Source organism: Cololabis saira, chromosome 15 (genome assembly GCF_033807715.1).
Source record: "Cololabis saira isolate AMF1-May2022 chromosome 15, fColSai1.1, whole genome shotgun sequence".
Classification (NCBI taxonomy): Eukaryota; Metazoa; Chordata; class Actinopteri; order Beloniformes; family Belonidae; genus Cololabis; species Cololabis saira.
Genome location: NC_084601.1, coordinates 19189163 through 19214748, shown reverse-complemented (window position 1 = coordinate 19214748; position 25586 = coordinate 19189163). Strand labels below are relative to the sequence as shown.

General features: G+C 41.5%; 1 protein-coding gene across 2 annotated transcripts; it reads right to left on the bottom strand.

Moving 5' to 3' along the window:
* Positions 1-1919: 1919 nt before the first annotated feature.
* LOC133460475 (trafficking kinesin-binding protein 1-like) lies at positions 1920-25352 on the bottom strand. 2 transcript variants are annotated; one of them, XM_061741044.1, is made up of 18 exons: positions 25199-25352; positions 24078-24269; positions 17663-17739; positions 17398-17514; positions 15866-15966; positions 15627-15726; positions 15471-15549; positions 13518-13648; positions 13337-13411; positions 13104-13241; positions 12948-13024; positions 12610-12843; positions 11001-11275; positions 9262-9380; positions 8556-8763; positions 5908-6013; positions 5412-5537; positions 1920-4123 (listed from the first exon to the last, which is right to left on the bottom strand). In XM_061741044.1, the coding sequence occupies exons 3-18, from the start codon at positions 17711-17713 to the stop codon at positions 3541-3543; spliced, it is 2520 nt and encodes an 839-aa protein (XP_061597028.1). In that variant the 5' UTR covers positions 17714-17739; positions 24078-24269; positions 25199-25352; the 3' UTR covers positions 1920-3540. The 2 variants fall into 2 exon arrangements, with proteins under 2 accessions (XP_061597028.1, XP_061597027.1); XM_061741043.1 differs by lacking the exons at positions 24078-24269; positions 25199-25352 and adding an exon at positions 20003-20142.
* Between the last annotated feature and the right edge of the window lie 234 nt (positions 25353-25586).

The window sequence follows — 25586 nt, the reverse complement described above, 5'->3', positions numbered from 1 at the left end:
TTCAATAGCCATGACAGGTCACTACAACACCATCAACATTTTATTGGGGTCAAAGTGTAGAGCCATGTTTTCAGCATTGTAAGGCACTGGATTACAGTTTCTGGAACCTTGTAAATTAAAAAAGCCAATCATCCCTCACTGGCATGAATTCATTCTTAATATGATGAAATGTGCAGACATTGGATTTGGTCTTACCTGCTGCAGGATAAGGTCGATGAATGGTCTGTGGGACCTTCCCCACTCCCAAACCTTCAGCCTTTTGCTGCAAGCTAGCTGGTTGTCTTTTTTTGCATAGTAAACCCCAGCCTGAAGAAATTATATTATTCAAGGTTTTATTGATATTAATTCCTATTTGCCTACAAGTCCAGATACTGTGCAGTATGCTCCATAGAGAGCATACTGATGTACTGCATCTGTGTGTGGTATACCAGCAGCACTGTGGCGCAAAGGAAGGCTCTCAAAGGGTTGTGAATACAGCCCAAAAAAACATGGGCTGCCCTCTGCTCTCAGTGGAGGACTTACACAGCTACCGCTGTATTAAAAAGGCAAAACAGGTCACAAAGGACACTTCTCACCCTGGACACTCTCTGTTTGCACCGTTGCCCTCAGGTAGACGGTACAGAGCAATAAAAACAAGAACAACCCGATTCAGAGACAGTTTTTATCCTACAGCTGTAACAAAACTCCAACTACTCAAAAACAAACTGTAAACTGATATGAGGGATTGTGTGCATGTGTAGGCTATTTTTTAATTATTTATTGGTTTTAATCAGTTATTTGTTTTATTTTGTTGTGTGTAAGTGTTTTGTATGCTATGGTATTTATCTGTTTGTTTTTTAGCACGGACTGATGGCACTTTTAATTTTGTTGTTATATAATAATGATTAATAAATCTCTAATCTAATCTAATCTAATCTTTATCTTTTGACCTTGCTGATTCTTTTCATTGGACAACAATATTTAGGTTTTTTTAACCTAAATATTAGTTAAATTGTAAAGCCATAGACAAAATGAACTTTATTAAATCACTAATCTTTATCTGTTTGCACATGACACAACCATGTGCCACAGAAGACTAAGACCTGTTTTACAATCAAAAGGATGCTGGAACCAGCAACAGTAAACACAGAGCATCCATCTCGCTGTCCACCAGTGGCACCGGGTGCTACACACTTCAAACAAATGTGTATGATTGAATTACAGGACATAATAAAACACGCACCAATTGGAGATCTGACAACAATATCACATGTGTTATTGGAGACTTTCTAACTGATAGCATCTTTCAGTATTGTACTGATATTAATCTTGTTTAGTTGCATTTAATCTCGGTATCTTTAGCATCTTTATTTTTAGTAACTTCTACTGCTATGGTCTTTGATTATCGTTGCCATAGTAAACATATGTATAATGGAAGAATGGAGCATAAAAACGTTTTGTATTGATTCTGTGTCAAACACCACGTCCACGTATGACAACACCCATCTCTTCTCTTCCACCACTTTACATTCCAGTCTCCTGTCAGGGCAGAAATCCTTTAAAAATCCCATTCAATCCGAATCCCAAAGGCAGTGTCAAAGTTTGTGAAGCATAGTTTTAAGTAAAACAGACATTTTACCTAAGGCACTTTAAACATATGCATTTGGGCTGCAGGACACCGACACAGCGACGGCTTTGCACCCACGGCTAGATATTCTCTCTCATCTCTGAGGTGTCAGAGTTGGTCTTAGGATAAATATGATTATCAAAATGTTATTGTACGATGACAAATATCCAGCTTGAGAGACATCTGTGACATTTGAAATGGGTTTATTTCATCCAATTAAACTCTCCGCCAGACATAGTGGCATTTTTTAGGTTATTGCTCACCTCTGGTTCACCCTTCCCTCTTCATATCCCTCACAGCGCAGCACAGATAGGGAATGGGAAATGGATTTATGACAGCCCAAATGTGGGCAGACAGATGAACAATACTTCACATACTTTCTACGTGTAGAGTTATTTGTGAGCACCATCTGCTGGAGGGGGATAAGTAATAATCTCAGGTTCGGGCCTCTTTTTCTTGTCGTGATTACCTCGGCCGGGGATGAGTCATGTTTTCATTAAGACGGAAATAACCACCGTCCCGGAGAGAGGACAAATTGTAAGATTAGTTTTTCATGTGATGATGTTTATTTGGAAAAAAAAAGAAAAAAAAAAAAGATTACACACTCACCCCACTACTTATGTGGTTCCTTGGTTACGCACGTCACATAACAATTTGCTTTTGAGCGTGTAATCGATTTCAGTGACACTGACCAGTTTATAGAGTTTGACAACAATGTTCTTTTTTAATGAAAAATTGATTAAATTAAAATAAGTAAATGCAACTCCAGCTGTGGCTTTGAGCTGCTCCACACTTAAATAAAGAGCACAGTGACAAGAAGAGACCGAGACACTATATTGCTTCCTTCTTGGGGACGGAAAGATTCAGGAAAATGCCCCAAAGCCTCCGACCACACGGGTTTATTAGCCCCAATCAATTCCCCCCATCCTGCTCTCTGCCCTCTTTGTTAATCCGTGGTTTCAGTGCATCGATCCGTGCAGCTTGATGGACACTCCCTAAATTTCCAGTTGGCAAAGAAACACCAAACCATCTTTAATACTACCAGGAAATCTGACTTGTCAGAATCACACCAATTCCTTTGAATAAGAATAAATGTGACACACATTTTATGTAAAACAAGCAAAAGAAATTGCATTCATAAAATGTGGATCTTTGTCCAGTGGCATCGAAGAGGAAGTGGGAGAGTTAGTGCTACAGCAGCTGCAGAGACGGTGTCGGCGCGGTGCGTCTGGATGTGAGTGGGACCTTTAGAAAAGGAGGGCGTGGGAGTACAACATCTAGCCAGCAGAGTCAGTCTCCGGAGCAGGGGTGTTAGTGGCTACACTACCGGCATGTTTTAATGGGTCACTTCACCCAGTGATTGACAATGAAATTACATTTAAAATGTTTTGTTTCCAGATTTTAAAACATCTGTGCCCAAACTATCACAAGATGAAGCAGTGCTTTGGGACGGACATTACAGTGCCACCTCTTTTTAATTTACACTGTTTGCATGCTAAAAGGAGCTAATCGTCAGTCGGTGCCAAAGCTGCTTCCGGTGCTATATCAGCTAAATATATCAGCCAAAGCAGAAGACTGACTCACGAGCAGGGCTATACTGCAGTTGCTGAATTTCTGAAATCGTCTTATTCAGAGATTTGTCCAAATCTGGGCACAAAAACACAAAACTTGGGCATATTATTTCTCATATATTGAAAAATGTGTCAGATGATGTTGTTTTTTCTGATTTGGGTGAACTAACCCCTTAAGTTTGTTTATTTTCTCTTTAGAATTCAAGCATCAGTCATAACTTAAAAGCACTAGAGTGTTTGGTGTTCATGAAGAACCACAGGAGAGATTGGAAACCAGCAGGGTCATTGAGTTCAAACGTTGTCATTCAGCAGCCGGTTCTCCACCCTTCCTGGCTCCTACTTGGCTCCCCGAAGAGCTCCGGGCTACTCCTGGGGTCCCGGGGCTTTCATGACCATGCTGGCTCCAACCATGCCTGGATAACTCCGGTTCCTCCTCATTCCATCCGGGCCGAAAGGGGAGCCGGACCTGCGCAGCCCCCCCAGAGGCCCGAGGATGGGACCCGGGCTCCCCGCCCTGCTGCCGGCCACACCTAGGCGCTTCACCTTGTCCAACAAGTTGAGGTTATGGACGGTCACGCTAACGTCCGTCTGGCTTTCGCAGTCCCTCCCCCTCTGCCGGCCTCTCATCCCGCGGGTCACCTCCTTCAGGATGGAGTGCGCCGGTTTGGAGGCCAGGAAGTTGTCGTAAGACGGGCTCTTGAAGTCGAAGCCCGCGGAGGTGGGCAGAGCTGAGGCGCTAGGCCTTGTGGGGGAGTTTGGAGGCGTAGACGGGCGCAGCGGGTAATGAGTGGGTGCTCGGTTGGGAGCTATGGAGGTGCTGAGCAGGACGCCGCTGGCCTGGCCGTGCTCCAGGCCCTGGCTCTGGTGATACATGGCAGCTGAGATGCCTCTTTCCTGGAGGAGGCGCACTAACCCCAGAGAGGTGCTGGTGGTACGTGTTGCATCTCTGCACAGACACAAGCCAATAATGACTTTAATACACTTCATTTTTATGCATCTTATTTCATAATTCCGTGAGCTGCTGACACTTTCTGACATTTTATTAGTTACAGCCTACTAGAACAGAGTGGAACCCACTTTTTCCCTTATAAGCCCCTCAAATCTTTGTGGCCTTTAGTGGCCTTTCATTCAGCAATATGCTGAATGAAACATTGCTCTGAAACTTTCTTCCCCACTCTGAGCTGCTGCTGCGGCTGCTTAGATGTTGGCATCAGTCAGTAGAGGTGGTAGTAACGAGTTACATTTACTCCGTTACATTTACTTGAGTAAGTTTTGGGAAATTTTGTACTTTTAGGAGTAGTTTTGAATCACTATACTTTTTACTTTTACTTGAGTAGATTTGTGAAGGAGAAACTGTTACTCTTACTCCGCTACATTAGGCTACATTGAGCTGTTACTTTTTATCTTTTATCCCTTTTATCCGCGTACGCGTCAATCTCATGACATCACTGGGTGATCCTTTGGGAAAAATGTTTGTTTAAACATGTTTGTCACATTTACAGACTCAAACACACACACACACACACACACACACACACACACACACACACACACACACACACACACACACACACACACACACACACACACACACACACACACACACACACACACACACACACAGAGTTTCTATGACTTCATGGGCTTGTTCTAGTTCTGCCTGCAGAGCCTGGTTAAAAAAGAAAAGTACAAAGGCTTGAAATTTTGTGCTTAATAAATTTTTTTATTCTGTTATTATTTTATTTATTTTATAATTTATTAAAGTACTTGAATTTACTTTAAGATTATTTTAATTTAAGCTATTTTGTATTAATTTTAATGTATTTTATTGATTTAATTTGCCTGAAGATGATTATTTTGTACTTTTGTCTGTTGAATGGCTGTGTTAAAAAAATAAAACAGACGTTACTCAACAGTTACTCAGTACTTGAGTAGTTTTTTCACCAAGTACTTTTTTACTTTTACTCAAGTAATTATTTGGATGACTACTTTTTACTTCTACTGGAGTCACATTATTCTGAAGTAACAGTACTTTTATTTGAGTACAATTTTTGGCTACTCTACCCATCTCTGTCAGTCAGCAGTCGAACATCTGTACCTAATAAAGTGGCCAGTATACAAGAAGAAGTAGCTTGCGGCAAAACTCATGCAACAAAGCTTCTTCATCGAGGAAAAAAAAAAAGAAAATCATTGGAGAAGAAGAGCCAACGTTGTCAGCGTGTTTGGTGTCTTGCCTGAGGTTAGTTGAGGATTCAGAGGGCCGCAGGCCGAGTCTGCGCGGCGTGCAGGGAGTAGCAGCAGGAGTAGCCAGCAGGGTGCTGGTCATCACACAGGAGGATGACGCCGGGGTCGGATTCAGACTGGGAGAAATGAGAACAAGAAGGCATTTTACCACATCTGGATGATTTCTGCATCTTTTAAATGCAATTTAAAACTTTCAAAGAAGAAAACAGACTTTGTGATGTCACCTGGACATGTCTCACTGACGGACACAGAGTTTCCTGTAGGCTTAAACATATTAAGCTCAAAAGAATGCTGTATGTATGTATGTCCATTTTTATAGAATGTATAAGGAGGCGTTTTTTAAATGCATGCATCATTCAAGATGGTAAACAACGAGTCATCTCAGGAAGTCAAAAACTGGCTTGTTATTAGTATTGTAACAAGATGGATGCTGGTTTTATCAGCGGAGACTTTTGAATCCTGGCTGATCAGAGAGCGTAGGTTTACCTCGGTGTGACCCGCGTCAGCTCGTCTGTTGGATGGAGGATCCGGCAGGTTGTAAAGGTGTAGGTGGAGCTGGTGTGGGCCATGCACTTCCCTGGGTAGTATGCAGCTGGAGGTCACACAAGCAAGGACAGGTGAATATTCTAGGACTTCATGATACAATTCAAGAATTTAAAGCAGTTGCAATAAGAAATATAATATACTGGCTGGAATATGGGCTTAAACTACTCTCACGTTCATCTGCAAATTTAGGGGAGAAGCAGCACTCTTTTCTCATGAGCTTAAACATGATTGGACATATTAAATATGCATTTTCCCCCCACCTTTTTGACGCGTTTTCATCTTCAGTTTGTTTATGAGTATCCACACCTTTCCGTTTTGTCCCGATTAAGAGAAATGCAGCCCCATCATGAGAACATGCTGCACCTTCCACTTTTTAACCATCAACAGATTTTGAGTCATCGCAAGGCGAACGCATCATCACCAATCAGCACCAGCCTGAACATATCTGCCCTAACTGCATCAACATGATGTTACAGATTCTGACCGTCAGCTTTTATAAGCCTTCTCTGCACTTTTTTCATCATGTCTCTCTTTTACAGGTTGGTCTTGGTTCTTTCCGAGCAAAGACAGCTGATTGATTTAATTTGCAATGGCTTTTTAAGATGTTGAAGGTCTTTATGGAAAATCTCATGTCATCTTCCCATTTTCTTGATTCATAGTTCGCAGCTTGCTGTGAACCATCTGCATTTTCTTTCAGGAAACGTCTGGTTTATGGTTCTTTCAATATCTTCCGTCTGGACAGCATTCTTAACTTTGTCGGATATCGTGAAGCGGTTTTATATTTTCCACTGAAAGGATTCTGCCAAGATCCATCTCCACTGTCTTCCATGGAAATCTGAGCTACTTTACGTAGCGCAGTTGATTGATTTGTTCTGTTTCCGCAGCCTGATGATGGCCCGTTTCATTTCTAATTCATTTGAACTCCTTTGACTTCATCTTCTGCTCTGACAGCAGCCACTTTCAAACACAAAAGACACATTTTGAATAAACGCCAGAGCTTTTACTTGCTCTGTTGACAACATGATGAACTGTAATCACACTCTGGTCTAGGAAACCATTTCTAAAACGAGCTCGAGTTCACAAATTCTTCCCTTAGTTGGAAAAACTTTGCAATTCCAGCGGAGAGCATACACTCAGAGGCAGAGCCGACTGGGAGATTTGCGAGGCCCTGTGCGAAATGGCCGGGGGGGGCTCACGCGCGCAGAATTTTTGGGTTTTTCGGGTCGGATTGGGTGTCTATATGCGCAATTTTAACTCTCCAATTAGCAAAATACTGGATACCTTCCCCTGCCTCATCATCATCTCGACTGCCTCGACGCGGGGCCCCGCAGCTGCTTTAGACCTGGTCGGATCTGTGATTTTTGTAACAAATTTATCTAACGAGGCTTTCAGAGAGGCATTAAACTCTTCCATTTTCTTTAGTTTTTTTCTTTTTTCATCCCCTGATGGAAATTTCCTGAATTTATATCGTTCTCTCGACATTGTGTGACAGTTTGTTCCAACTTCACCCGTCTTGATCAGAGCAGCTTGTGTCAATGCGCTTGGTCTGATGAGTTGTATTGAACAACAGACACGCGTCATCATTGCACATATATTTATTGATATGCACAGACTAGTACACATTTAGGTCTGTAATGGAACGTGATTGTTGATATTTATAAGGGAAAAAACGAAAAAAAAAAAAGAAAAAAAAAAAAATTGAAAAAAAAAATTGGAAAAAATTGGAACAAAAAAAAAAAAAACGGCCCATAGCGCGAGGCCCCTTGGGGCGCGAGGCGGGTTCGCACACCCCTTGCGGCGGCCCTGCTCAGAGGTGTCAAGTAACAAAGTACAAATACTTTGTTACCTTACTTAAGTAGAAATTTTGGTTATCTAAACTTCACTGTAGTACCGGTAATTATTTTTCAGATGACTTTTTACTTTTACTCCTTACATTTTCACCAATTATCTGTACTTTTTACTCCTTACATTTTAAAAACAGCCTCGTTACTCTATTTCATTTCGGCCTTTAAAAGAAAACTATCCAGTTAAATTGCTCCATCCGGATAGAGTGAATTTGGTTGTGGTTGTTTCAGATGTTCTTGTCCAGTTTTGTTCTTACATCCGTTCCCTCAGATTCCTGCAACTAAACTTGGATGTACATTCCAATAAAGGTTAGGATAAATGATAACATGCCTCTGAAGTATGTTTTTGCACCATTACAATACTTATAGGCAACTAGTCATCATATCTTCTGCTCTCTGAAACACATGTTAATGCTCAATAGTACACATATATGGTTCTCTAATATATTTGCATTATACTAAGATACATTCATTTTCAATGGCTTTTGTCCTTAATGGCTTTTTTCCCCCTTACATTACTTTTACTTTTATACTTTAAGTAGTTTTGAAACCAGTACTTTTATACTTTTACTTGAGTAAAAAACTTGAGTTGACACTTCAACTTCTACAGGAGTATTTTTAAACTCTAGTATCTATACTTCTACCTGAGTAATGAATGTGAATACTTTTGACACCTCTGCATACACTTGACACCCCTATTCATTGAATTGTAAAAGTAACTGTAAATGTAGTGCACGTCCTCACCCAGTGCATCGGTGTTGCTAAGATGCGGAGACGGGGATGAAGACGGCGGAGACGGGGGAGCTTGACTAGGTGGCGGCTGCCCGGGGTTGGGGTCAGCCGTGCTGGAGACGGGGGGCACGGCCGGAGAGGCGGATGCCGTGGAGGTGGGCAGGTTCTGGAAGTATTGCTCTCCTGGTTCGTCCTCCTCGAAACCGCCCCAGGGGTACACCTGGACAGCACCGAAGAGAAAACTATCACCATCCTACGATGGAGTTGATCACCACATCGCTGCAGTAATACAGGACTGTCTCAGAAAATTAGAATATTGTGATAAAGTCCTTTATTTTCTGTACTGCAAAAATGTCATACATTCTGGATTCATTACAAATCAACTGAAATATTGCAAGCCTTTATTATTTTAATATTGCTGATCATGGCTTACAGCTTAAGAAAAATCAAATATCCTATTTCAAAAGATTTGAATAAACTTTAAGCCATAATTAGCAATATTAAAATAATAAAAGGCTTGCAATATTTAAGTTGATTTGTAATGAATCCAGAATGTATGACATTTTTGTTTTTTTAATTGCATTACAGAAAATAAAGAACTTTATCACAATATTCTAATTTTCTGAGACAGTCCTGTATGTTCAGCCAACACAGCTGAAGTCACACAGGCATCTACGTGAGGGCCACGTGAGGGCCAGTGCTGCTCTGACACACAGACCTGCTCCAGCTCCAGCTCCAGCGGCCTGTAGCCCTTCGGCACGACTCCCGGCCTGGCGTCCAGGATCACACCCAGGTGAGGCTGCGCCAGCTGCTGCCAGTGGTGCAGAGTGGCTGAGCCTGGTGGACAGACCAAAATACCAGCCTTCAAACACAGACACACACATGCAGCTGCAGGAACATTCAGTCTTTTTTGTCTACATTAATTTAGCATTGTTTAAATGGTTTTTAATGCTGCAGGTGTCATGTGTTTATAGACTGAACAGGCTTACACAACGTTATTACATTACATTACAACATTAAAACTGGAAAATCATCCCATTGTACCACAGAAGATAATTAAACTGACTTGACCGCCGCAGGTGATGGGACCATCGAAAACACCCAATAAATGAATGTTTTTAATGGCAATAACGTACGGTCAAAGATCTGCATTGATGGGAAAAAAGACAAAAAATGAAGAGGAAGAAGACAGCGTCAGTCTGAGCGAGTGTGATGCAAAACTGAAATGAACAAAGACACACTAAGCAGTGATGGAAAGAAGACCAAATGAAAATGAAATGAAAAGGAGGAATAAACTAGGATGAAGAAATGATTTTATTAGTCAGCCATGTGTTATTGAGAGAAAATAAACAAACAGAAAAAAGTGACAGAATAATGACACATGGAAAGGAATTGATCTTAAAATACATTTATACAGGGTATAGATGACAAGTGACTAGAAGGAAACAAAACACAAAAATATAAGGAACGACTGTTCAAAAGTATCTATCTATCTATCTATCTATCTATCTATCTATCTATCTATCTATCTATCTATCTATCTATCTATCTATCTATCTATCTATCTATCTATCTATCTATCTATCTATCTATCTATCTATCTATCTATCTATCTATCTATCTATCTATCTATCTATCTATCTATCTATCTATCTATCTATCTATCGTTTATTTTAAATGTGTGTAATATGAGAGACAACCATCAGGGGGCAGCATTGGACTGAAGGTAAACTCATCACTGAATCACAAGGAGAAAATACTGCCACGAGTTTTGTAGGTTAAACTTCCCAGAATGAGTTGTCAAAGTAAAAACACCAGAAGAGTAGCGACACATATTTTATAATTAGCCACAGAACCATTAAAGTAAATCATGCAGATTCCTCTGTAGTCAGTTTCTCTACAGATCAAAATTAGGTAATGAGCAGCAGAAAGTGAGTTGTCTGGAGTTATTGCATAAAGAGTGTGTCATCAGCTCTGTTTCATCTTGTGTGTGTGTGTGTGTGTGTGTGTGTGTGTGTGTGTGTGTGCGTGCGTGCGTGCGTGCGTGTGTGTGTGTGTGTGTGTGTGTGTGTGTGCGTGTGTGTGTGTGTGTCTACAGCCACTCTCTGGGCTGTGTGTCCCTGTAGTAGCTGCCTGACTTGTGATGATGCATCAGCGACCAGAGGGAGTTGAAGAGCATGAGGGACAGCGGCCTCTCCTGCCTCTCTCTTGCACTCCTCCTCTTCCTGGTGCCAGCTCTGTCCCTGGCCCACCTCCTCCCTCTCTCCCTCTCTATCCCGGCTCCTGTTCTCCTGGCCCAGTCCCTCTCCCGCCCCCCCGGCCGCCCCTCCAGCCTCCTCTCCCCCTCAGTCCCCCGTCCCCGCTTGGCCACTTTCTTCGTCCCAACCCCTCGGTGCCGCTCACTTTCCCAGCTCCTCCCCGTCTTGCAGCCGGCCCCACGCTCCCGTTCTCCCTCACCTTCAAGCGGCTTGACGATCTGGAGCTTATCGGGGAGGTAGGGCCCACGTGAGGCCCACAGGTGGAGGTTCCCGAGGGACATGATGCTGTCGGACGGGGTCAGGAGGCCCTCGTGGCCGAGGCCGTCGTCCAGCCCAGCGTGTCCTCCCCGCCGCCGCTCCCTCTCCTCTTCAAAGTAACGCCTCTCGCTGAGGTTGTTCTGCCGACGCAGAGAGAGACGGCGTAGGGCCAGCCGCAGGTCCTCGGCCCCACCCGCCTTCTTGTGACATTCAGTACTGTAGACAGAGATGGAGAGATGGAAGGACGAATATGAAAACAGCTGCTCTCTCATAGTGTTGTTTCTGTCAGCCTGTTTCAATTTTAGTTTTAGTCTAGTATTTAGGTCCAGCTATCATTTTAGTTTTTATTAGTTTTAGTCACGTTCATTCTCCTTTTAGTCGTGTCCATTTTCAGTCGACTAAAAGTCTGAGCATTTTTAGTCTTATTTTAGTCCAGGACCATTTTAGTCTCGTTTCAGTCAAAGATTGTATTTAGCCAAACCCATTTCACATTTCAAACAAGGTTATCTTATTATTATATTATTGTTACCTTATAGACTCAATAATATATTCATTCCAGATAAAGAAGACTCTAATATGAGTTTACAACATATTTATTTTTCTGTATTTCTCCCCATCTTTTTCTTTTTCAACAACACATTGGGTTTTCTTTTCCACGTCTATGTAGGAAAGTGTATCCAAAGATGGTCTCTTCTTCTTCTCCAGCCCCAGAGAAGATCCCCGCGTTTCTCTATGTAACTTTGTTTTTAGATGACGTGAACCTAGAGCCTTTTCAGCAATAGCCCCTAAACTTTGGAACGAGCTTCCTCCCCACATCAAAATGGCCCTCACACTCGAAATGTTTAAATCTCGTCTTAAAACATATTTTTATTCTTTGGTTTTTAATCCAGCATGAGAGTTGTGTGGTCTCTGTCCTGTCTTTTATGTTTCTGAATCACTGGTTGTTGTCTGTTTGGTTTTTATTTCGTGCTTTTATGTGCTCTTATCTATTTTACTTTGTTTTTAGTTTTTTACTATTTTATTATGTCTTGTTTTACTCATTGTGCAGCACTTTGGTAACCTTGTTGTTTTTTAAAATGTGCTATATAAATAAAGTGGATTGGATTGGATTGGATAGAGCTCTGCGTTAACGGCATCAGCCTCTAACCTGCAGCTGCATCTTCTGGATCTGATTCCCCGCGGGCCGTGACTGGATTGAGGACGTGACGTCACCCAGCAGCAGAACTAAACCAGAGAAACTACTGAAAAATGTATATTAAGGATCTTTGTTAGAACATTTCGTCTTGTCTCGTTTTGGTTAACGGAAATGAAGACACATTTTAGCAGAGTTTTTATTTTGTAATCTACATTTTAGTCTGGTTTTTATTCGTCTACGATATTGCATTATATATCTAATTATCGTTATCACATGACCAGCATTTTCGCTGCGTCTCGTTTTCCTCAGGTGATAAAGGTTTGTTGACGACGATATTAAGTCATAATTTTCTTTGACAAAAGCAACTTTCTCTCACAACTTCCTCTCTTGTGAATTTCAGTCTGCATCCCCTCACCTGTCCTGATTGGATGCTGTCTCCATAAGGATGCTCTGTGCCCGGTTGTCCAGGGCAACATTGTCTCCGTACAGAGTGGAGTGGGGCGTGGAGAGGCCGCTGGACTGGGGGGACGTCCGAGCAGACAGTGACTGGTTGGAGCCTGGGATGTTGGCGCTAGTTGGCGTCAGTGAGCGCTGTCGGACGGTCTGGTTAATGTTCTTCACTGTTTCAAACACGCGCTTCTGATGGATCCTGCGAACAGAACACCTTTAGCCTGCGCTACAACCACGGTTCAATGCTCTGATACACATGGTGTCACTTTGAGGTGCCGCACGGAGCACTGAAATCACACATACTTCTGTTCCTCACACTCGGGGTCGTCCAAACTCATCTCCTTCCTCATCGTTCCCTCGATCTCAGCGGCCAGGGAATCCTGCAACACCAGAAACTCTTCAAGGAAGGCAGGATGATGATGCACACACACCCTGACATGCATGAACACACTCCCGCACCATTGGGTACAGTCCCAGGGGATGATAGCGCCGGGGCGGTCCGCCAGAGTAATTTCTGTTCCTCAGGTTCTTCAGCTCCTCCTGAGCTTCATGCAGCATCTCTATACACTCCAGGTACTTCTCCTCCAGCTCCTGCAGCTGTGGGTTTTCAAATATCAGTGACATGTTAGAAATGGTGTTTAAAGTGAATTAACTAGAATTAGGGAACAACCTTGATAAACATGGAAACGTACCTCTGTTGTAAGCTGCCTTTGGGCATCTTTAGCTGCTATCAGATGTTGAGAGAGCTCCTCATTTTCTACTGCATACTGGACACATATTTACAGATGTGACAATGCAAGTTAGCAACAGTAAAATATCAAATTTAAACAAATAAGGTCTCAAGCTGGGAGGTGTTTGCATGTGTGTACCCACCGATTTGGCCTTCTTCTGCAGGTCCACTATCTGAGAGAGGAGGTGTGTGATCTCCTCCTGCTGCCGGGCGGCATCCTCCGTCTTACGGGCCAGCTCCTCCGCTATGGCAGAGATCTGGAGACTCGACAAGCCTGGACGGGTGGGCGAAGAGAACGTTAAGTTTTGAGGAAAAAGGGAGAAACATGAGAGGTTACGGTGGCCCAGACGAGCAAAACACAAAACCAGTTTTTGTCCAAAGTAGAAAACTTTTTGCACACCGGATATGCAGAAAGGTGCTTCGGAGGAGGAAAGCTGCAGCCAATTTAAAAAAGAAAACTCCCGCACACCTTCTTCTCTCCAGGCTAGTGTTTTATTGGGCCAACGTTTCGGTCATCGAAACCTCGATTTTGTTTGCTTTATCACAGTTACATCAGCAGAAGTTGATGTTATGGAAAATGCTCAAAGTACTTTAACTTATTGTTTTTGTATAATGATTAAATTAAAAGATAATTCAGGAGGCAAAATGACTAAAATGATGATGATATTTCGAAGTGGTGACGTCAACAAACTATTGTAGCGATGATCTGGTAAAAAAGCAGAACCTCTGCTCTCCACTCCATCAAAAGCTGTCATTCATCTGCCGCTGTCCCGCTGATATACTGTAACCTTGTGAACTATAGATTATGTTGGGAAACATTTATCAAGCAACTCAGTGTGATTGTATATTCAAAAATGCAATTTAAAACTTTACTTTGCAAAAACTAAGACTAACATTAATGTTGTCCAGATGTTCTGTGATTGTCTTTGAGCCCAGAGGCATCAGAAATGGACCATCACACAGTGGAAACATGTAATACTCCGGAAATCAAAGAGGACCGTCCCAGCTGTCCAACTCTATAAACCGTGCTCAGTGATGATACAGGCCGGGGTCGTATCAGTTTCCTTCCCAGAAATAATTTACGCCTCAACGGTAGCAGCATTACTGAAGAAAACAATATTTTAGAGCAACATATGATGCCTTCAACACGTCATCTTCATCTGCAGACCTAATTCTGCACACATTACAAAGAAACGTCAGATGAACAACAGGATACGGGTACTGCACCGGCCTGAACCGTTCCCAGTCAAGAATATGTGGAGAATTTAAAACAAAAGAATTAAATAACGTTGTTTTACGAGGAGCCTTGCAGCTCCTAATTACAATGTAGAGACACATTCAATCAACATACAACTCGGTTACACACATTTCTAGCACTCTAACAATGATACTGACAAATGTTTTGACGCTGACAATTCAACATTGTGTTCAAAATTTTTAAATATTCACCCACCTCTGAATAGTGGACTATTTAGTAAGCTTAGACTATGTTTAGCTTATTACAGTTTCATTTCATTCCCATTAGTCTGGAGATTTCTAATCTAAAAACAGAAAAAAAGATCAGCAGACTTCTTTCCAGCTTGTAACCAGAACATCTGCAGTCCAAAGCTGATGCATGAAAACAGAAACTCAACAATCAACTCTGTAGTCACTTCTTTTCATGCATATAAACTGATTCCTGCAATCTAGTCTATATATGTATCAGCTTAGCAGGTTATTTCTGTATGTTTCATTCCTGAACTACCGGCATTCATGTGGAGAACTTTTCTTTTCTTCTTCTATCTGTGTTGTTGTAAAGTCAGCTGCCTGCTCCCTTGTTGATCATAAACTACACCTTACTTTGCCAATTCTTATGCAAATTTGCCAATAAAAGCAACACCAGGTCCTGTGTCTTCCTCCTCAAGCTCAAGGACCTCAAGGTCAGTCTTTCACTTTCTCCTCTATAATTACTGTCTTTAGTCTCTAGTAACCTCTGTTGTGATGTCCAAGAGTCGACCAGGACGGGAGCCCAGATTTATTTTGGGTGGGTTTTTTTGGGTGAAAGTTAAATCAAGAAAAACTGATAAAAGAGAAAAAAGGAGAAACAGAAAACTTACGAAGCTCTTTCACACAGTCATTGACCAGCTGCTGCTCTTTTTCTTCATACGTTTCAGTCTCTGACTTCAGATGGTTAGCCTGCACAGAGAGCCAAGATCAAACTATTTCTCACACTTCACGCATGCGTGTGGTATGCCGCTATTGCGTGATTATACCTCTGAACGGAGCGACAGGTTCTCCTCTTCGAGCTCTTTGAGTTTCCTCTGCAGCGTGTTGCCCACAAAGCCTCCCGAAGCTTCTTTACACTTCTTACCTCTAATGAAATACGAGCACAAGGCCAGCATGAAACAGAGCCATTCTCTGCACCCACTGAGTCATGAGACTTTTTTTTCTACATTTATACACCTCTAAAAATGTCAAATTCATTTTAAAAAAGCAAAGAGAGGAAGCTGACGTCGGGGAGCCGGTGGACTCATCCTCACTCTCCTCAGTTGCGTTGGTGTAAAACTGCAGCAGCTCATCCTTCAGGTTCAGCTCATGGTGAAGCTGGGCCACCTGGACGAAGAAAACCCTCCGGTCAACACAAGTGTCACACAAGTGTCACAGGTCAATACAAGATGAAGCATCTGGATGTGTGTGTGCACTAGTGTTGTTTCTGGCAGCCTGTTTCAATTTCAGTTTTAGTCTAGTCTTTGGGTCAAGCTATCATTTTAGTTTTTATTAGTTTGTCATGTTCATTCTCCTTTTAGTCGTGTCAAGTTTCAGTCGACTAAAAGTCTGAGCATGTTAGTCTTATTTTAGTCAGAATTGTGCAGGACCATTTTAGTCTCGTTTTAGTCAAAGATTGTACTTAGTCAAACCCATTTTACAATTCAAACAAGGTTATCTTATTATTATTGTTACCTTATAGACTCAAGAATACATTCATTCCAGATACAGAAGACACTTTAATTTGAGTTTACAACATATTTATTTTTCCGCATTTCTCCCCATCTTTTTCTTTTTCGACGACACATTCGTTTTTTTTTTGCACGTCTATTGGCGCTTTTATACTAGTACCTACTCAGCGCGACTCGACTCGCCTCCACTCGCCTTGTCCTCGTTTGTTTTTAGACACCCAGATGAGAAGTGGGTGGATTGGAGCGAAGCTGCTGTGACGTATTTGTTTGATTAAAACGGAGAAGACAACAACATTAAAGATGTAGAACATGGAGGAGATGATATATGTGCTGCTGGGTCTGTGACTTGTGTTCGATATCAAGTTAAAAAATGAGAGTGAAAGAAGAATCAAGCGGCGCCGCTTTTTTTTTTTTGATTGTCTCGGCGCTGTTCAAAAGTCAGCTGGAGCCGCGAGCAGCTATGAAGTGACCGAGTGCCTGGTAGATCTGGTCGTTCCTTATCGCCCATCTAGATCCCTTTTTAATTCTCTTCTCAGCACCAGGTTTATGAACATCTGCACCTCAGAGTTGGATCACCAAACAGACTTTTGCGCTGCCATTGCCTGTCGGATAAAATGAAGAAGCCGCGAGTCGCTCTTGCGTTGATTTCCGCCTCCTGACTCAGACGTCTGACGGCCCCGCCCCCCGACCAAGTGACGAGTCGAGGCGCGCTGAGTAGGTACTAATGTAAAAGCGCCATATGTAGCAAGAGTGTATCCAACGATCTAATGACTAAACTAGTTTAAAGACTAAACCAGAGGAAACAATTTAAAAATGTATATTAAGGATCTTTGTTAAAACATTTCGTCTCGTTTTGGTCAACGAAAATGAAGACACATTTTAGCAGAGTTTTTATTTTGTAATCTACATTTTAGTCTCGTTTTTATTCGTCTACGATATTGCATTATATATTTAATTATCGTTATCGTCACATGACCAGCATTTTCATTGCATCTCGTTTCGTTTTCCTCAGGTGATAAAGGTTTGTTGTAGATGATATTTAGTCGTAATGTTCGTTGACGAAAGCAACTTTAGTCTGCACACACACCTCCTCTGCGATCTGCCCCACTTGCTCCTCCAGATAGTCATTTTGTTCAGTGAGAGTTCGGTTCTTCTTGAGAAGTGACTGGCCGATCTTTGCAGCCAACTCCAGATCTCTCTCTTTCTATTGGTCAAAGGGAAGAAAACCAAACTGCCTTCAGTAACAGAGCCACATCCTTTCTGGTACAATCTCAGGTTCTGATTTCATTTAATGTGAAAAACAAACGATCATGAATAATGATGGCAGAAGAGACAGAAATAGAGCATCTCACCTCCTCCAACAACCGTGTGACAGCGTCAATGTCATTGTAGGTCTTCGTCATCTGGCCCACTCTGTCCGCACATAGCACTGTGGAAACGAAAAACACGTGAAACCGGCGTGAAACTGAAACATCCTTGTCACACAACTCTGTAACACAGGTTGCGGTGGACAGGTCGCGTACACGTCCACCAGCACTGATGTGATGGTTGCACATCAACGTGCAGAGAGGGGGAGATGTTGTTTTCCATGGCGCACTTCAGCTGGTTCTGTTTGCCCCGGGGCGGCGGCTGTTAGTGACCTCAGAGCTCTCATCGATACCATGCTGTACAAAGTTATTGACTGTGTTATGGTAAGCTTATGTAATGCTGTCAGCACTAAAACAAGCAGAAAATCATTTGATAAGGCTTTCCAAGGGGCAGGTGTGTGTGAGCCAGCACCGATCTGGGGTGATGAGTCACAACACAGCTGATTCAAATATTAGTCTCTCTTACAGTTTTTCTCAGTCGCTTTGGTACATTTCTCAGATCAGAATTGAAATTCTCAAAACTACTTGTTCAATCTTCACATCATTGTGTCACTTGTGCACATCAAAAAGGCAGTTTCTCATTTCTTTGAACAAGTTGCAAATGCATTTGTCATCCATGCAAATGATATTTTACAATTTTCTGCTGTTTCCTACATTATCAGTTGTTTATGTCATGTTGATCAAAATGTATTATAATGGGTCTCTGTTGAATAGTCTCACCCCCCACAACATTTAGGCATTAGTTCATCGCATAAGTCTTTACATGCAAAATGGTTGAACAAGTTGTCATAATATGTCAGCATATTTCTATACATTTCCATTAGACTTTGTTTCTAAATCTGGCCTGAATTGGTAAATTGATCCCAGGTGAATCTTGACTTTCTGTAATGAAGGGAAATATGTCAAGCATTAGATCAACCAATGATCAACCAGTTTTCTGAAATAGCTCAAAGGTGCATCTCATGAACTATCAGCTGGCAAGTATACATATAGCCGGAGCACAACACAATGTTACAATGTCTGACAATGGAAGGACAAGGAATTGGACGGGGTCAACAGCCAGAGAGAAGAAGAAGAGGAAGAGGAGTGAGGCTGCGTGGCGGAGGAGTTGGGAGGCAAAACAGAGGAAGAGGCAGAAGAGGCCGAGGACATATGCGCGTTCCTGATGAGATAAGAGCTACACTTGTAGACCATGTTCTCAATCATGGGCTTACAATGGCCGAGGCTGGTCGAAGGGTGCAGCCAAATGTTGGGAGAACAACTGTGTCCTCAATCGTTCAGACTTTTCGTCGACAGAACAGGTATGTAATCTAACAATAGGCACTGTACTGTAATACTGTATACTTTCTGTAATGCTTCATACAATATGAAAGTATTCTACTTTCATTTTACAATATACAGTAAGTATACTATATACAGTGACATTTTATCTTACTCAATTTTGTGTTTTGCATTACTATATTTTTTCCACATAGGACTGCAAGACAACTTCACAGGGGTGGCAGAGGGCCCCTTTTCACACCTGAACAGGAGGAGGCTATTTGCACCATGGTTGTACAAAACAATGCCATAAGACTAAGGGAGATAGATTGCCATTATAGAGGACAACAACATCTTTGCAAACATCCAAACAGTAAGCATCTCAACTATTGACAGGGTGCTGAAAAGACATCAAATGAATATGAAGCAGCTGTACACTGTTCCTTTTGAAAGAAATGGTGAAAGAGTGAAGGAGCTGTGCTACCAGTATGTACAGGTAAAACATGTATGAACATCTTTGCAAACATGACTAAGCAATTTGACTGTCTTATCCGTACACAATGACACAAGCACTTGTGATTCTGATGCACTGACACGTTCATTGACACAGATATTAAATTTTGAGAGATGAACTAAGGATTTTGAGCAAGAGACTGGTTTTTGCAGGTAATCCATGGTGTTTTGCTATTTGTACGAACTGTTTTGAGAAATGCACTTACTGTTTTGCAAATCGAGTCGAGGATGATCTGAGAAATGTACCAAAGCGACTGAGAAAAACTGTAATGAGAAAAAAAGCACAAACCGCCTCCCGCAAAAAGCATGAAAACCTTTCTGATGTACAGTAAGCACTGCATTACTTAGAAACATGAAATGACAGACACAAAACATGAACATTTATCCCCATGGAAACTGTTAAAGATGCTTGGAAGGCTGCTTTTATAAAAGTTGTAAAAGAGGACACATAAGATTAGAAAGACTGATAAAAACATATCAAATGTACATATCACTTTCAGTTTTTTAAGGAAAAAACAACCCTGTTATCTACTTTTTTCTTGTGTAATTTACCTTTGTCTTCATCACAGTACCAGTCCTTCAGTTCAAACTCATCGCTCACTTGTCCCCCCATTCTGCTCTCATTGTCCATATTTTGCAGCAGCTTCACCGCGATCAGAGTGCAGAGACAACTACGGGTCCGAGTACTGATCCACTCACTTTCTAAACCAGCTCTGCTGCTCAGCTGCACTGCTGCTGCACGGCAGGCTCAGAGATTGAATTACCCTCCACCCACGAGGACGCTTCTGCGTGAATGTGACAGAGATGACAGGGAGCTCACACCTCTTTATTTTGTGTATTTGTATGTTTTTTTTAACAACGTTTTAAGTACCGTGGTTGACTAACAAGCCATCTTTGGAGAATGTGGAATTGAATGAAGAAATTAATGTAATTTAGCCTCAGCAAAGGATTGGGAACTAAACCTGTACTCAGACTGGACTAGTCAGAATACGCTGCTATTCCTGCGCTGTCGCCTTGAAGCTTCAGTAGTCTGTTGGATTCCCTCGTTAGACTAGTCTGGTAAGTCTGGAGTCTACTGGAAAGAACCGGATCTACTGAAAAGCAATGACTTGGACTAAATCGGAATATAAATCATTTCACTTTTAATTGGACTGTTCTGAACGTGTTTTCTATAAAGAGCCTCAAGATGACTTTCACTGTGAACTGGCCCATAAAAACAACTTGAATCAGAAATCTTTGCATGATTAGCTGACTATAAACCCAAATTGTTTACATGATTAAAGAAACAAAGAATATACATCGGGAAAAGTGCTGGTAAAACAAACAAAAAAACACATCTTACTCGTCCAATACGTTGTCAAAGGTTCATTAAAATATTTGAAAATTTGAAAAGCTTTGGTGTTTTAAAAGGCATTTCAGTGCATCTGGTTCTTTGTTGGATTCCTTCAACTGGTGAAGTTTTCCACAACCAAATACTCGGAGGTGTTCCTCTCGCCTCCAAACTCTCCCGATACCAATCAAACTCCACGGCACAAGTCCAAGGGCCCAAAGGATCTACGTTTTACCTCCTGGTAGCGGTTTATGATGCCCTCACACGTTGCTCATTACCTGACTAATTAAGGCGTTTTTGGCACCAAAAGGGGAAACTACTCAATATTAGGTGGGTGTGTTTACAATGTAAAGCTCAATCAGTGTGTATCAGTGGTCTTGAGGACAAGATTTTTTTTATGAAAAATTTACTTTAATGCAGATGACACTGTGATACACTGATCAGACCTTCAATGGACTACAAGCTGCATTCAGTGTTCTTCAATGCGATTTCAGAAACATGACGTGTTTCAAATGCTCACAAAACAAAAACAGATTTATTACAATGGAAAAAAAATAAATATATATATATACATATATATATATATATATATATATATATATATATATATATATATATATATATATATATATATATATATATATCAATCTCATAGCACGTTTTAAAGGCTCTGTTATCAAATCATATCAGGTCACTAGTACCAAAACTTCAGTTTAAATTAAGTTTTTATTTCAGTATCATGTCTTTCAGTCAAAGACAAATAAAGGCTCGTAGCAGCCACGTTAATGTCTGTGCTGGATCACGGGGATGTTACTGATATGCATCCTTGCAGTCCTACAAAAAGAAGGTACTTTATAATCCACCACGAAGCCTTGAAGCTGATTCCTAAATCTTAAAGGAGACCTATTATGGCATCTAATACCTATTTTAAACGAATGTCTTCAAAACAAGCTTTTGATTTTTTTTGCTAAATAAATTAGAAATTAATCCTCTGATGTCTTTATCTTCCCATTCTCTAACCTCATTATCTATGGGGGATTCTGAGTGGGTGGGGCTATGATAATGAGGCACTGTGCTGATTGGTTGCCTGAATGACGCATAGAAAATGGCAGAAGCTCCGTCCGGCGGAGTTGTTGTTGTTGTTGTTCCGGCCAGAGTTAATTGTGGGTTAGTTGTGGGCGTGGTTTCACGCATCGGAGGCCAACCTATGTAAATCGCTCCGTCGTTACGTAACTTTATATATGTTAAAGAATGAGAAAATGTGTTTTTCATAAGGCTATGTCTATATTTAAGGACCTTTTTTCATTCTTGCTTTCAGCCCCTGGGGCCTATTGTGGAAAAGGGCCTTTAATTTATTCAATCTGCTCCCTTTACAGATAATCTATTTCAAAATTGCATGAAATTAAATAATCATATTTTACTTAATGGATTCAAAGCACTTTTGTGTTATTTAGAGACTTTTATTAACTTTGACGCTGAACACCCAAGATAATCAGTTCTCATTGGACACATACTTTTGTGGTAAAGTTGTTTTTCAAGATTTAAAAAAAAAGATTAAAAACTCCTCTACATGTTTTAGCGTAGACCGTTCCGTTTTTCAGTTTTTACAAAATTCCACGACTTCTTTTTCACATTCTTCTCCTCCTCACTTTCTCTCTTTTCCATGTTGCACACAACTCCTAAACATAGATCTGCTGTGCCCAGCTGTTGCCATAGCAACCATCATCCAAAAACAAAAACCCCGACGGACACACTGACTCTTTAACTATGACTGAGCAGCAAACAGAGCCAGATTGGGCTTCCCCTCTAACTTTACAGACTGGAAACAAATGCTCTAGTTCCTTCTCCCACACTGCAAATCCTTAACACTGAGTGTTTAAACACAAACTGAACCATAATAACAAACTTTACACAAGTTTAGATCAAAAGTGAGAACCAATCTGGTTCAGAAAACAAAATCACTGAACTGAGAATATGTAAAACTATAACACACAGCTATGGTTTTTCTGCTATAGTTCACCAGTTAAAGACTTTCTCAAAGTAAAACAACAGAAAAAAAAGATGTATCTTTTTTCACCAGTGCTTAAAATCTTAACCATTTTTGGAGAATCTGTCAGGAGAAATCTTTGCACATGAGAGGACCAGGTCAAAAAGCAATAATGAGTTCAAGCTCAAATTATACAAACCAAAATGATTTTCTTTGTATTTCTTTCTTTTATAAAATCATGACTATGTCCTGCAGCCCAAAGCGGAGAGGAACCATCCTGCTCGTTAGCAGCCAGCACTTCAAAGCCGGCAGCAGTGACGGCACACATGGTGTACGTGCAGATTGTTGATAAAAGAGAAGCATCACGAAGCAAACATTGTTTCTGTCCATACGGCTTTTACGTCTGTTAACACAAATCACAATGTTCCATTTTTATTGACAAGTCAAATAGCATGCTGAACCATTCAGAAGTTGCTTGGGATACTTGACGTGAAGGCCTGTCTAGTGGACTCTCCACGTCCTCCCACCGCCTCTGCATCCCAATCACTCAACTGCCTTCTAGACCAAACTAATCCAAATCTTTCTAATGCCACAGTGGAAAGAATGAAAACTGCTTCATTACAAATACACACATCTGAGAAAAGCCAAACGTATCGGGTGGAGGGTTGATGTTATACAGGAAGAGCAAAACTCTCAGTTAAAGAAGAAGGAGAAGACGTACTGATGCTTCAAGCTAGAGAAGCACAATTGCTATCTGTTTTAATGGCCAACACAGATTAAAATGATTCAATCCCACGATACAAAGTATCTTAAAGAGATGATGGAGTCAAATTAAAAGAAAAATAAATCCGTGGAACACAGAAATGATTGATACGTGCTGCATTCACTGTTTCAAGTTTGATGACATTTCTCTCAATGTAAATTAATTATTAGCCAAGTTGAGATGTTTGCTGTACATTTTCCAAACCAGCAGTTTATGTAACTCAACAGGTTTCAAGAGCAATAAGAAAATGATGTGATGACTTTTAAAACAGCTATAGGCTCTAAAAGTAAATTATGAATGATCCATGGCTACTTACTGTGCTGCTGAGTAGTGATGCTTGCATGTACTCGTGCAAGCTTGTGCTTTCCTGATTTTAGTGCATACTGTAGCACGACACTGGTTTACTACAGAATCATCCTGTGTTTTAATAAAGCCTACAGTAAAGTAAAGATAAAATCCTGTCACCGGATCTGCAGCCTCCCCTTTTCCTGTACAACCGAATACAAAAAAAACCAACCCCCTACGCAGCCATCGCCTGGTGACTTACAGAAGTATTTGAGCGTCTCTTCGATCTGCTCCGTGGTCAGGTCGAGCCTGGCGTCCGTGACCAGAGGAGTGTGGAGCCAGTCATCGCTGTCGTAGCCGTAGACGGTGTCAGCCCGGAGCCGGTACACCGGCAGCTGCTCCTCCAGAAGGCTGATGATCTCAAACTCGGGCAGGTCGGTACTGTTGCACACATCTGAGCACCACCGGCCGGAGAACAAAGGTGCAGAGGAGACAAATAATCAGTTCTTGATAACTTCCTATGATATGAGTCATACAAAATATGATTCACTTGAAGAATGTGATCTAATAGTATTTTTACTACAGTTAACAGTAAAATCCTCCTATATCCTATATCAGAGTTGAGCTTTGAAGTGTTAATTATTTACACTGAAAGCTCAATAACTGCATACCATGGCAATCCTTTTACAGGGATACTTGAACATTTTGTGAACTCTTTTGAGTTTTCTTGACTTCTAAATAAATACTTGTTTAAAAAATAAATATATCTTTATGGAGGGACAAAATATTATATCACGCATCTCTGAGCGTTTGCCTGCAGCCTGTGGTTTGACCCACTTTTGCAGCGATATCTGCAATAAAGCAAGGGTAGAAAACAGAAACCAGACTCAAACCATGATAGTACCACCACCGTGGATCACAGATGTAATCAAGTTTTGAAGCCTGAAGGCATGTTTTGCATTTATAAATTCTCACTTAAGCCAAAAAGCTCCCCAACAGCATCAAACAGGTTTACAAATGCATTATAGCTCATCCATGTGATGATTTGGAAACTGCAGATGAACAGCAGTCTCAGAGAGCAGCAATGTTCTCCTTGGAGGTCTGAATGTACTTATTATTAAATGTTTCCTGATGTTAACATTGGCCAAAGTGAACAACAGCTTGTCATCCTCAAAAGTTGGCTTGCAAAAGACTCTTGTTGAAAGTAGTAACTTGGCCTGTGAACTTTCTAAGGTGCATTTTACAATCTTTTCCAGCCTGTTGGGCTTCAACAACTGTTTTTCTAGAGCTGAACGCTGCTCCAGAGTTCCACTTTTCTCACGTTTAATATTAATTTCAAACCCATAACACAATCTGTGTTTCCTAAAGCCGTGTTGGCTGTACCTGTGATGGTTTCGGCGTCCCTGCGGAAGGGCGGTGCCAGGTGTGAGTCAAGCTGGCTGCACTCCCCCTCGCTCACATAATGCTCTTCGTGAGAGGGATCCTGATTAGGCTCAGGGTCCGGGTCGGGATCCAGGTCTAGGGCTGGGGAGGCCAGCTTGGCTCACCTCTCACTGCCGGAGAGAAGCAAGGGCCATGAGCCGCTGGAGCTGGAGCTCCTCCGAACGAGCAGGTCCAACCCACGGACGAGGAGACTGAAGAACGCCTGGGCCGAAGAGGAGCAGAGACTTTAACACAAGGGGTATCAGTGACTCCAGATCCATACCAATCAATATTTCACTCTTCTGCTGACTCCATAGTCACTCTGCTGTGATCTCATGTAGATGGCTTG

Excerpts from the sequence above, each read along its gene's own strand:
- LOC133460475 (XM_061741043.1), bottom strand. The coding sequence starts at position 20,081 with ATGGACAATGAGAGCAGAATGGGGGGACAAGTGAGCGATGAGTTTGAA. Across the intron at positions 17,740-20,002 it reads GTACTGTGATGAAGACAAAG|TGCTATGTGCGGACAGAGTG; the intron begins GTAAATTACACA and ends TCGTTTCCACAG. Across the intron at positions 9,381-11,000 it reads GATCGTCAAGCCGCTTGAAG|GCTCAGCCACTCTGCACCAC; the intron begins GTGAGGGAGAAC and ends TCTGTCCACCAG.